This window comes from Aplysia californica, unplaced genomic scaffold, assembly GCF_000002075.1.
Source record: "Aplysia californica isolate F4 #8 unplaced genomic scaffold, AplCal3.0 scaffold00024, whole genome shotgun sequence".
Lineage (NCBI taxonomy): Eukaryota > Metazoa > Mollusca > Gastropoda > Aplysiida > Aplysiidae > Aplysia > Aplysia californica.
In genome coordinates, this window is record NW_004797294.1 from 1,643,066 (window position 1) to 1,653,384 (window position 10,319).

Genomic DNA, 10,319 nt, shown 5'->3' on the forward strand with positions numbered 1-10,319 from the left:
TTGCCATTTCAGAATTTTATTTTTTTTACTAAAAGGAAAATCCAACGTCTTACTCCTCTGAAAGCCAATAATTGTAGTTTCATGAAGTTTTAAAGAATATGCGTGTATTATTAAAGACACCTTTAATATTGCATTATCGTACCCAGTATACTTTAAAAGAAATATCCTTTTCGTAGGCCTACTACTTAACCATTGAACTAATCTGCTGTTTAGCATAGGCCTACTCATTTTAAGAAGGAAAAAAATCCCTTTTACAATATTCGGCTTTTATTGGGCTATTTGTTTTCTTTTCTCAAAGAATTGGACAGGGTAATTTAGGCATAATTATTAGGCTATGCGTCACCGACAGGCACCATATTATTATTAATAATTTATGTTTAAGTAATGTTGTGCACCCAACCACAATATTATGTCTAAATGCCTGGAAGTTGTCTCACTAATTAATTTTTTCTGCATGTGGACCTTCTACGATCACTATTATTTTCATCCTCCTAAAGTACCGGGTGCTTAGTGCCTATTGCGAATCGGATCGGGTGGGGTCGAGTCGGGTCGACCGCTCGACTCGCCCGTCGTCTGAAAACAAACAGACGGTAAATTTTTACTTTTGCACCCACACATAGATGCATAAACTGCCCCAATTTTTGCTGTAGAACACACGCATGGCCACTAAAACCCTTGCAAATCAATTGTTTTCAAGTAAATATCAATCCTAATTGCCAAAACATCAAATCATTGTGAAATTCAGGGGGGCATGCCCCCCCCCCCCCGAAACCCCCCAGATTCTTTTGAGGTCAGGGGGGCATGCCCCCCCTGAAACCCCATTTATAGTATTATAGTTAAATCTACTATTTTCAAACATCAATAACTCAATAACTATTGATTTGCAGCAAAAATGAAGGCCATATTCGTGTTCAGCATGCAAAATACTACTAGAATAAAAGTATATCAAACGTGTACATGAGACGGGTGTATTAGTAAAAAAAAAATACCCTTTTGTTTTTGAGGCTACGAGTCGGACGAGTTTGTGCCACGATAGCCGCTTGAACCCTTTAGGCCTATCTGGCTTGCAAAACCGTTCTTTCCTATCAAAAGCTATGTCGTCCTTCTTTCTCCTCCTCTTATATGACCTTCTTGCGTTGGAAGGGCCGTAAAACTCTTACTAAAACTAAATTAAAAACCGACCCGACCCGACCACAACCTTGCCACACCTGAAGAACCAACATTATCCAATCATTCCTCCACTCCTCAGCCATGACTTTAAACCACCAACATCAACAATAAAATGTGCACAGTGGACACGAACAACAAAAAGAATAATAACAACAATAATAATAATAATAATAATAATAATAATAATAATAATAATAATAATAATAATAATAATAATAATAAAAATAATAATAATATAATAATAATAATAATACAAGTAATATAATTATTAAAATTTACATTCTGTAATTATGATTAAATCGTCGTTTTTCTTAACAGTCTCAATTACTCACTTAGTCTCCCTCCGCCCCTCCCCCATCCCACCCTGGAAAAATAAACAATGCATCCTATTATTATTATATCTCTCTGCTCATTTGTAGTGCATAAAACAATCGGTCAGCAGGTGCGGTATTGTGTATGCGCGTATGTTATATGATTTGTTTTGTTTTTGTAAAAGTGTTTTACGGCGCTCGCAACTGCATAAGGTCATATGAGCGCGCGGGACACACCTAATATTTTCAGTTGGTAGGAAATTTTGAATTTTGCCAGGGTGGCGGCCGAAGCCTACACTTATCGATTTTAGACCACCAAGGGATCTTTAACGTGTGCAACTTGCACACGGGCCCTCCGAGATTGTTCGCTCTTGTCCGAGAAGGCTAGGTGTAGATCTTTCCTACCAGAAGATCAGGGGTGTGGCTGAAAGACAGCAGTAAGAAGAAGCGAAAGAGTAGCAGTAGAAAGGCTGCAGAAAGAATCAGGAGCCCAAAGGAAGGGGCAAAGGAGGTGAGGGGGTGGGGGCAGAAAGAGGAGACGAAAGCAGACGACAGAACATTGCTAGAGAGCAGGAAATGAGGTGAAAGGAGACAAATTTAGAGAAGAAAATTTTTCGGTCGCTACCCGGATTCGAACTCGGGACCTTTTGAATGAGAGGCCAACACCTTAACCTGTAGGCCACGAGAGCCCCCGTTATATGATTACAACAACAGCAAACAAAAAGAAAACTTAAGATAAAACTGCACGGAGCTTTAAACTCTATGAAGACCTAGGCGTTGAAGGCACGCGCAGAGTAACAGCGCTGTTAATCCTCTAAAAAATAACGACAAAGCGAGCTGAGTGGGGCCCGCAATTTACGTGGGTGACGTCACAGCTGCGACCTCTAGTACTATTATAATCTCGTTGAAGGCTGTGTGCTGGGCGAATGCAAATTATTTTAAATCGCCCTTTTATACATTCATCATTATTAATATCATACTATCTACGTATTATTATTATTATTATTATTATTATTATTATTATTATTATTATTATTATTATTATTATTATTATTATCTTTGAACTCAACCTCCTCACGTTTCTCAGCCCCATCCACTTTTAGAACACACCGCCACTGCCTAGGAGTAAATTTTAGCGTTAGGCAAATCACATTTAAAAAAGAAATAAACATCAAAAGACTGCTGATTATCATTAATCCGTGATTGAAAAGTATTTCTATGCACAGACTGGCTTAATATTCCTCTCAGGAATGGCGGCGCGCCCAAGTTTGACACTCGTGACGTCACAGCTAAGACATCGAGCTCTATTTATAACCTCTTTGCCTGTACGAAATACTTTTCCTCCCCCACAGGAGAGTCAGCTGATAACTGAAGAAAAGAGTCAAGAGTGATCCCTCTTGCAAAGCGAAACCGAATGGCTCTGAAGTTTGGTCGGTCTGTCTATCAGTACGCCCGCTTTGCCAAAGTAAATTCTTTTGCAAAGTCATTGCCTTGCAGTGGTGCTAGCATTCATTCAACAGTCATGGGTGATGAAGTGAGTGGTCGTAAATTTCACAGTTTATCGTACTGTTGATGTATCTAAATCTAAGTTGACGAGGTCAATAACAACGTTAGGCAATGTCAATGTTTCAAATCGGTAAACAAATTCTTAGATCTATAAATCTAGAGAATCTAGAATATAGAATCTAGATCTAGATCTAGATCTAGACTCTATATCTAATCTAGATCTAGATCTAGACTAGTATCTAGATATAGATCTAGATCTAGATTCTAAACTTTTATACAGCATACAGAGTCCCCATTGGGGGGTCGGGTCAGGTCGGTTTACTAGCCAGATTAAGTGCACAAAGATGCCTTCGTGGCAACAAGCCGAACGCGCCCGACTCGTCACCAAAGGCAAATATAATCTATACAAATGCATTTGTTTTCAGGCGACGGGAGATGAGTGGGGCGATCGCCCCCGACCTGATCAGATCCCATCCGCAAGCGGCAATGGGCACCCCGTGTTATACTTGGACGTCTTGGACTAGATCTAGGCACTCCTGTACAATAGCTGTCACGGTTGCACTTGGCTAAATCACACTAGGCCTAGCACAGAGTACTAGATATCTATATCGATACTGATTTAAATAGAGTCTGTATCAATGTTTTATCGGTACATCTAGCCTACAAAATGAGCAGTAAAATTTCACTTGATCTTATCTGTCCATATCGGCACGCGTATCAAACAGTTTACAATCGTTTAGAACCAGAAGCAATCATCGGTGGGGTCAAAACAAGTGTATCCCCTAACGGGACAGCAATTGTATGGGAGTGCCTAGATCTAGGCCTACTGAATTGAATTGATATTTGGCATAATTTGGCTTGTGTCTTCCCAGACATCAAATTTAATCAAGTTTTGTGTATATCGTTAAATAAAAGTCAAGTTACAGACAGAATTCAATTCTTAGTAGATCTTCTAATTCCTTTTAGCTTTAGATCTAGATTTAAAGGTCAGTAGAGAGACTTGGTGACTGGCTTGGGACTTGAACAAGGTTTTTGACCTCGTACCAGTACATTATTTACAAAATTATATAAAATTAATCTTATAAATTTCATTATAACTTCAATTAGATCTAACTTGTCTATTGAATTGTTAGTGGGTGGTTGGTGGGTACTCTGGTGTGGTTGGCTTCTTCTTTCCTACATCTATCGTCATATCTCCTCTCCTTTTTGTGTGTTACTCTCTTGTAACACCTCCAATCTTCGGCACTCATGACCTTATTGTGTTGCAAGTGCCGTAAAACTCTTACTCTAAAACTTAAATTGTTAGGCTACCAGGTTAAATTGAAGGGCAATTTACCATAGTTAGTAAACCATGGTGTAACATACCATTTGGACCCAATATTTTGAATATCTTAACCATGATGATTAACCTTCCTAAAACTGGGGGTGACGGGAGAGATCAGTAACCCAGTAAAAGGTTCTCAAACTCAAAGCATAAGTATTATATATATATGGAAGTCAGTCGCTGAGTGTGGTCACTTTTTTTTCATCAGATTTGCTGGTTTTGATGCCTGAGATTCCTAGTCTCAAATTGTTTCTTACATTGATTGTAGATATTTACAAAAGTATTAAGTGAATGAATATATTCCTATCGAGAAATTACGGTACAATAACTTAACTAATGTATGATTAAAATTTTATTTTCAGAAACCAGTGGAGACTGCTATACGCACAAAGCTGACGGAGGCTTTGAAGGTAATATTGATTGCTGACCTTATTGCTTTATTATTAGTTAGGTAAAAGAAGGAAAATTTATGCGGGTGGAGGGGGGAAGCTAGACTTATTGGAACTCTCGGACGTTTTTACAATCAGACTGTCATCTTATATTAAATTCTTTCAGTTCTCTACATTTTGCCTGTAAATTTTCAAGATTTTAAATTCTTAGCAGTTGTGGTGTTTTGAAGTCAGTAACCATTGAAACAAAGTTTTAAGAAAAATGCCTCTAAAGTTGCGGAACACATTTTCCTGGACACTTTTGTTCTAATTTTCCTGGACACTTTTAGTTCTAATCTATTATATATTGCTTATTATAATGATATGAAATTTTAGAGCCTGGAATTCCTTTTTATCTTTCTCACATGAGCTCATACTCATACTCATATTACATTTTTAACGGGGTTTTTTTCTTCCTTCCTTAGCCCCAGCATCTAGATGTCATCAATGAGAGCTACATGCACAACGTTCCCAAGGGGACTGAGTCTCACTTCAAGGTTGTAATTGTTTCAACGGCCTTTGAGAATGTGAAACGTTTACAGGTAAGCCTCTACAGCTCAATTTACTGACTAAATGTTACAGTCTACTAGGACACTGTATTCCTGATTGAAAAGCATTAGAGTAGAGTGTATTTTTCTCTATATCTTTGATTCTATGCTTTGTTTCATATTATTACAACAGAATAAGTTAAAAAATGTAATTTTTACCTTTCATAATAATGAAATATTGTCTCATGGTCTCTTTCAGGGCGGTTAGAAAACAAAAAATTGCGATCGTTTTTGTAAAATAGGTAGAAGATATCACCAGAAGTTTTTTTCAGAAGTATTCTTAGTTTCACAAAATTACTTCCGTGTATGCTTTTTGCTCAAGTGTTGTGATTTTAACCTTTTGAAGTAGGGTTCAGAAATTTTAAGTTTCAATAAAAAGATAACTGAACTTACACCTTTTTCCAGCTCAACATATATACTGGTCTGCAGCATTAAATTTAAAATTGAGTTTGTATGTCTTAAAAGACCAGGTTGTATAATAATTAGTCTTCATGTGCCATGTCCCAGTGCAGTACTAAATAAATAAGATTAGAATGTAGCATAAATAAATACGACATTGCATGCTTTGTTCAATTTGTGTCAGCAACATGTAGGCTGAAGGGCTCAAGTTCCGATGGTCACTGGTTCAGAGGAATGTCAACAGCTGTACAAATGCAGCTGTCCGAGGGTACCTCAGATAGATTCTACTCCTTCATCTTTTTTCCCTCAGTTTGTCTTGTTTTTCCCTGCCTCGATAGATAGTTTGTTGTGTTAATGGATTTCTCTTTACACAAACAACATAGATGCTCGCCATTAAATTGTTTATATCTTCTCTTTGTTAGAAACACCAGCTGGTTCATAAAGCCTTGGAAGAGGAGTTGGAATCATCCATTCACGCATTGTCCATTGTTGTAAGTGTTCCCACTCAAGTAAGCTTCTGCTGGAAGCTTTGTAATATTAATATATGTTGTTGTTGTTATTGTTAACCACTGAGCTTGTGGGTTTATGGATGGTTGAAGAGTGCCACCGGTAGGTCCTACTTCTTTTCTGTTATAGAGGAGAAACATTGCTGACACACGAGGGATCAATAAAACTTGCCTTCTGGGGAATGAGGTTTCCCCACACTAAACTGAAGTATGTTGGTTACATCTTCTGCTGAACACTTTTTTGATGTTGGCCTACGATATCCTTGTCATACACGATTGCTCTTGACTTATAAAGAGGTCATTGTCCTACACTCATACTGTGCCCCCCCCCCCTCCCCCTCTCTCTCTCTCTGTCTCCCTCTTTATATCACTCTTTTACACCTACTTCTCCCTCTCTCAACCCTTTCTCCCCCCCCTCTCTCCCCCCCTCTCTCTCTCTCTCTCTCGCTGTCTCTCACTCTCATTTATTTAGATCTAAACTTGCTGATGTTAATATTTTTGACCATTATATCCCAACTATTTATGCTATGTTTGTGCCTTGAATTTATATAATATAAAGAATACTTGCAAAAAGAAAAGTCAGAACCTGAAATTTTAAAAATGTGTTTGCAATGTGTGTGTTTGCTATCTACGTGCTAGACTAGTCTGTCATTACTTAGTAGGTTGACACGAGTACTGTTTAGTTTAGTATTTTCCAGTATCCCTATAACATAGGAAGATGTAATATCTTCCTATGGGGATCTAGAAGTATGTCTTTCCTTATTTTCATCCCATGCCTCTTTTAAATTCCCACATATATAATATTGTGGGTGTGGGTGGGGAGGACATAAGTAGGTTCAACTCTTTTTCGTTCCCTCTATTATTTCGATTTATAATGTTATTTCCCCCCCTGCACTAAATTGTCATTATTGTGTCGATGTGCTTGTCTTTACACGTATGTGGGTGGTTTTCGGGTGCTGTGGTGTGGTTTACTTCTTTTTTCCTATCAAACATATATCGTCCTTATCTCCCCTTCTTCTTTTTTATGTTTGTTACTCTCTTGTAACCTTTCTAATCTTCTGGCACTCATATGACCGTATGCAATTGCGGGCTCTGTAAAACCTCTAATTTAAAAACAAAAACAAAAAAACTTTACTTGTATAGCTTCTGACTTCAACAGATGCTGTTTTGTGTTCTTTTCCCAGGCAAAAACCCCAAAGGAATGGGAGACGTCTCAAGATGTGGGCCAGTCTCCTCCATGCCGCGGTGGTGCTGGATTGTGATTGGACCGGCGTGTTTTCTGTGTTTGTTGTACCCATGTCTGTGGATGGTGTTTTCTGTGTGTGTGTGTTGTACCCATGAATGTGGGTAGGTGTGTTTTCTATGTGTGTGTTGTACCCATGAATATGAATAGGTGTGTTTTCAGGTGTGTATGTTGTACCCATGTCTGTGGATAGGTGTGTTTTCTGTATGTGTTGTACCCATGAATATGGGTGGGTGTGTTTTCTGTGTGTGTGTTGTATCGATGTCTGTGGATAGGTATGTTTTCTATGTGTGTATTGTACCCATGAATGTGGGTAGGTGTATATGTGTGTTGTATCCATGAATGTTGGTAGGTGTGTTTTCTATATATGTGTGTTGTACCCATGAATGTGGATAGGTGTGTTTTATATGTGTGTGTTGTACCCATGAATGTGGATAGGTGTGTTTTCTCTGTGTGTGTTGTGCCCATGTCTATGGATAAGTGTGTTTTGTACACATGAATGTGAATGATCACAGGGCGAAGGAAACTAATCTGTGTGACAAATGATTTTAGGAATGAGTGAGTTTTCTGTTTTCTGATAGGATTACCTCTTGAAGGTGTCCAACTGTTGATGAGATGTTTTTCCCTATAATTATTTTACATTTTTTTTAAACCGTTCTTTTATCTCTGTAGTTAGATTCTATGCTTTTTAGTCTTTTGAACTACCTCTGTTTTGTCATTTCTGTTCAGTCTTAAGGAAAAGTATTGTTGCGATGAAATTAATTGAATTAATCTGAATGATGCTTTGGTTTTGTCTTTAACTTTAATTGCCCTTGGACTTTATGATTTTGTCTCCTCTAAAGAAAGACTTTTCAATTTTCAAAAGGAGCAGTGTACACTATTTTGTTAATAAAAATGATTGTTTTTTTTATCATCTTTCCATTTTTTGTTGTTGCCCTTTGAGTTATTGATAGAATTTTTTGGTGCTGTGACTATGAAATTTTAGCAAAACAAAGCTTTGAAATAAGTATTGTGGTATGGAACAAGTTGTTTTGCAGGGAAAATAACATCTTTGGCTTTTAAAATCAATAATGTGTTGTCTTTGTTATGTCCCCTTTCGCATTTTGTTTTCGCGTCAACAAATTTTAAAAATGGTCGCGTTTAAGGACAAGCGGGCTAACTCAGATTTCAGGGGTTTCCAGAAATCTTGACTTATACCAAAAGTGGGCTTTGCCCCACCAGTAGGAGAAGTTTTATTTCATTGGTGTGTATGTTTTTTGTTTTGTAATGGAGAAAACTCTCTTTGCCTTTTAAAGAAACTAAACAAGGGGCAAAAGCTTTACCCTCGATTTACTCAAAACAGCATTTTTCAGGATGGCCCCCTTGTGCTTAAAAGCGACCAAATAAAAAACTCAAGGGTTTATACCCTCTAGCCCAATACAATGTAGTGACATATTTTAGATGTATGACAGACAGCTAACACACTCAAAAATATCCTAGGTTTCCCTAGAAGCATATTATAGTGCTAGCTGTGGATTGTACGCTCTCAAACACAAACTGAAAAGATCTTTCACTGTATTGTATCATTCATGTTATGTACCCATCCCCACTAGGGTGAAGTGAGGAAAATACATGTAAAGTCCCTTTCCCAATGACACAATATCGGGCCCCTGACCAGGATTGGAACCCACGACATTTTGGTTGCGAGTCTGGAAGTCTAACCGCAAGGCCACCTGAACATGAAGAAATTCTCTGGTCCCTTTTAGTTTATGTTATCAGGGTTTTACTGTGCTTGTAACTGTTGAAGGCACATGCAAGGGTGTGTGTATTTATTTCTTATTGAACGGTTTAATTGTAGTTGGTTGGCGGGTGCTCTGGTGTGGTTTGCTCTTTCTTTCCTATCAAACATCTCGTCCTTATCTCCCCTCCTTCTTTTTTATGTTTGTTACTCTCTTGTAACACCTCTAATATTCTGGCGCTCATATGACCTTATGCAGTTGCCAGCGCTGTAAAAACCTCTAATAAACAAAAACAAAAGGTTTTAATTGTTTAAAACATAAATTTTTAGCCAATACAGGACGAAATGAAAAGACAGTGTTCCTTTGGAAAAAAAAGAACACGCACACTGTCTTCGAGGGAACAAGTAGACAACGCTTTTGTAGTATGTCATAATTGTTATTGCTGTGGTTTTATATATATTGTTATTTAAGACACTGATGGACAATGAAAAGGTGGTCACAGAATAAAAGGCTGTTCTTTGTAGTGTGCTGTTGGTTACACCCTCAGACAGGGCATAGACGTTCATATTTCGAATCTGAGTGTTTGCCAAATTTTTAAAGTGGAAGTGAAAGCAAAATTCAGAACATGATGTGAGAGCAGGAAAGATGGTAAAAAAAAAAAACGAGAAAATTTTTAAGAAGAAAATGTTCCATCGCCATCAGGTTTCGAACCCAGGGCTTATTGAATGAGAGCTGAACACTGCACTTCAAGACCACGAGAACCCCTTTCTAAAGTAAAAGTGAAAGGCTGGACCCTCGAATTTATTTAATGTCCGTCTCCAATAGGGTCGAGCCAGATGCCGGGTTGAGAACTTTGAAAACTCACAAAACGACCAGAGTTCAAAAACGACCAGTCTGAGATTCGAACCGGACTTTTCGTAGTCCAGCATGATACAATGTACCAGCTTAGCTAACACTTAGAGCGCCCACCAGTAGGCTACATGACGTGTTTGTGTCGGAGTTTCAGTAAGCTTTGTCTGGATTGGGCGACCTGTCCTCTGCTTTCCGCCCCGCTTCCTCGTGGGGTAATGTTGCTGTGGAAGAGAAATAATTCGATAATTAACATGTTGTATTTGGAACAGGATTATTGAGATTTGGGGTTTTTGTGTTATTTTATTATTATTATT

General features: G+C 38.1%; 2 protein-coding genes across 2 annotated transcripts in view; one reads left to right on the forward strand and one right to left on the reverse strand.

Moving 5' to 3' along the window:
• The first annotated feature begins 2,861 nt into the window (after window positions 1-2,861).
• Window positions 2,862-8,503, forward strand: LOC101857086 (bolA-like protein 1). Its single transcript, XM_005090975.3, has 5 exons — window positions 2,862-3,015; window positions 4,674-4,721; window positions 5,165-5,281; window positions 6,109-6,177; window positions 7,377-8,503. The coding sequence occupies exons 1-5, from the start codon at window positions 2,896-2,898 to the stop codon at window positions 7,452-7,454; spliced, it is 432 nt and encodes a 143-aa protein (XP_005091032.1). The 5' UTR covers window positions 2,862-2,895; the 3' UTR covers window positions 7,455-8,503.
• Window positions 8,504-9,573: 1,070 nt separating this feature from the next.
• LOC101862088 (QRFP-like peptide receptor) overlaps window positions 9,574-10,319 on the reverse strand; it is a gene marked incomplete in the record, with an annotated part of 15,824 nt that continues 15,078 nt past the window's right edge. Inside the window, 1 exon segment of the mRNA XM_013088752.2 lies at window positions 9,574-10,226. Within this exon segment, the coding sequence (XP_012944206.1) occupies window positions 10,156-10,226 (71 nt within the window).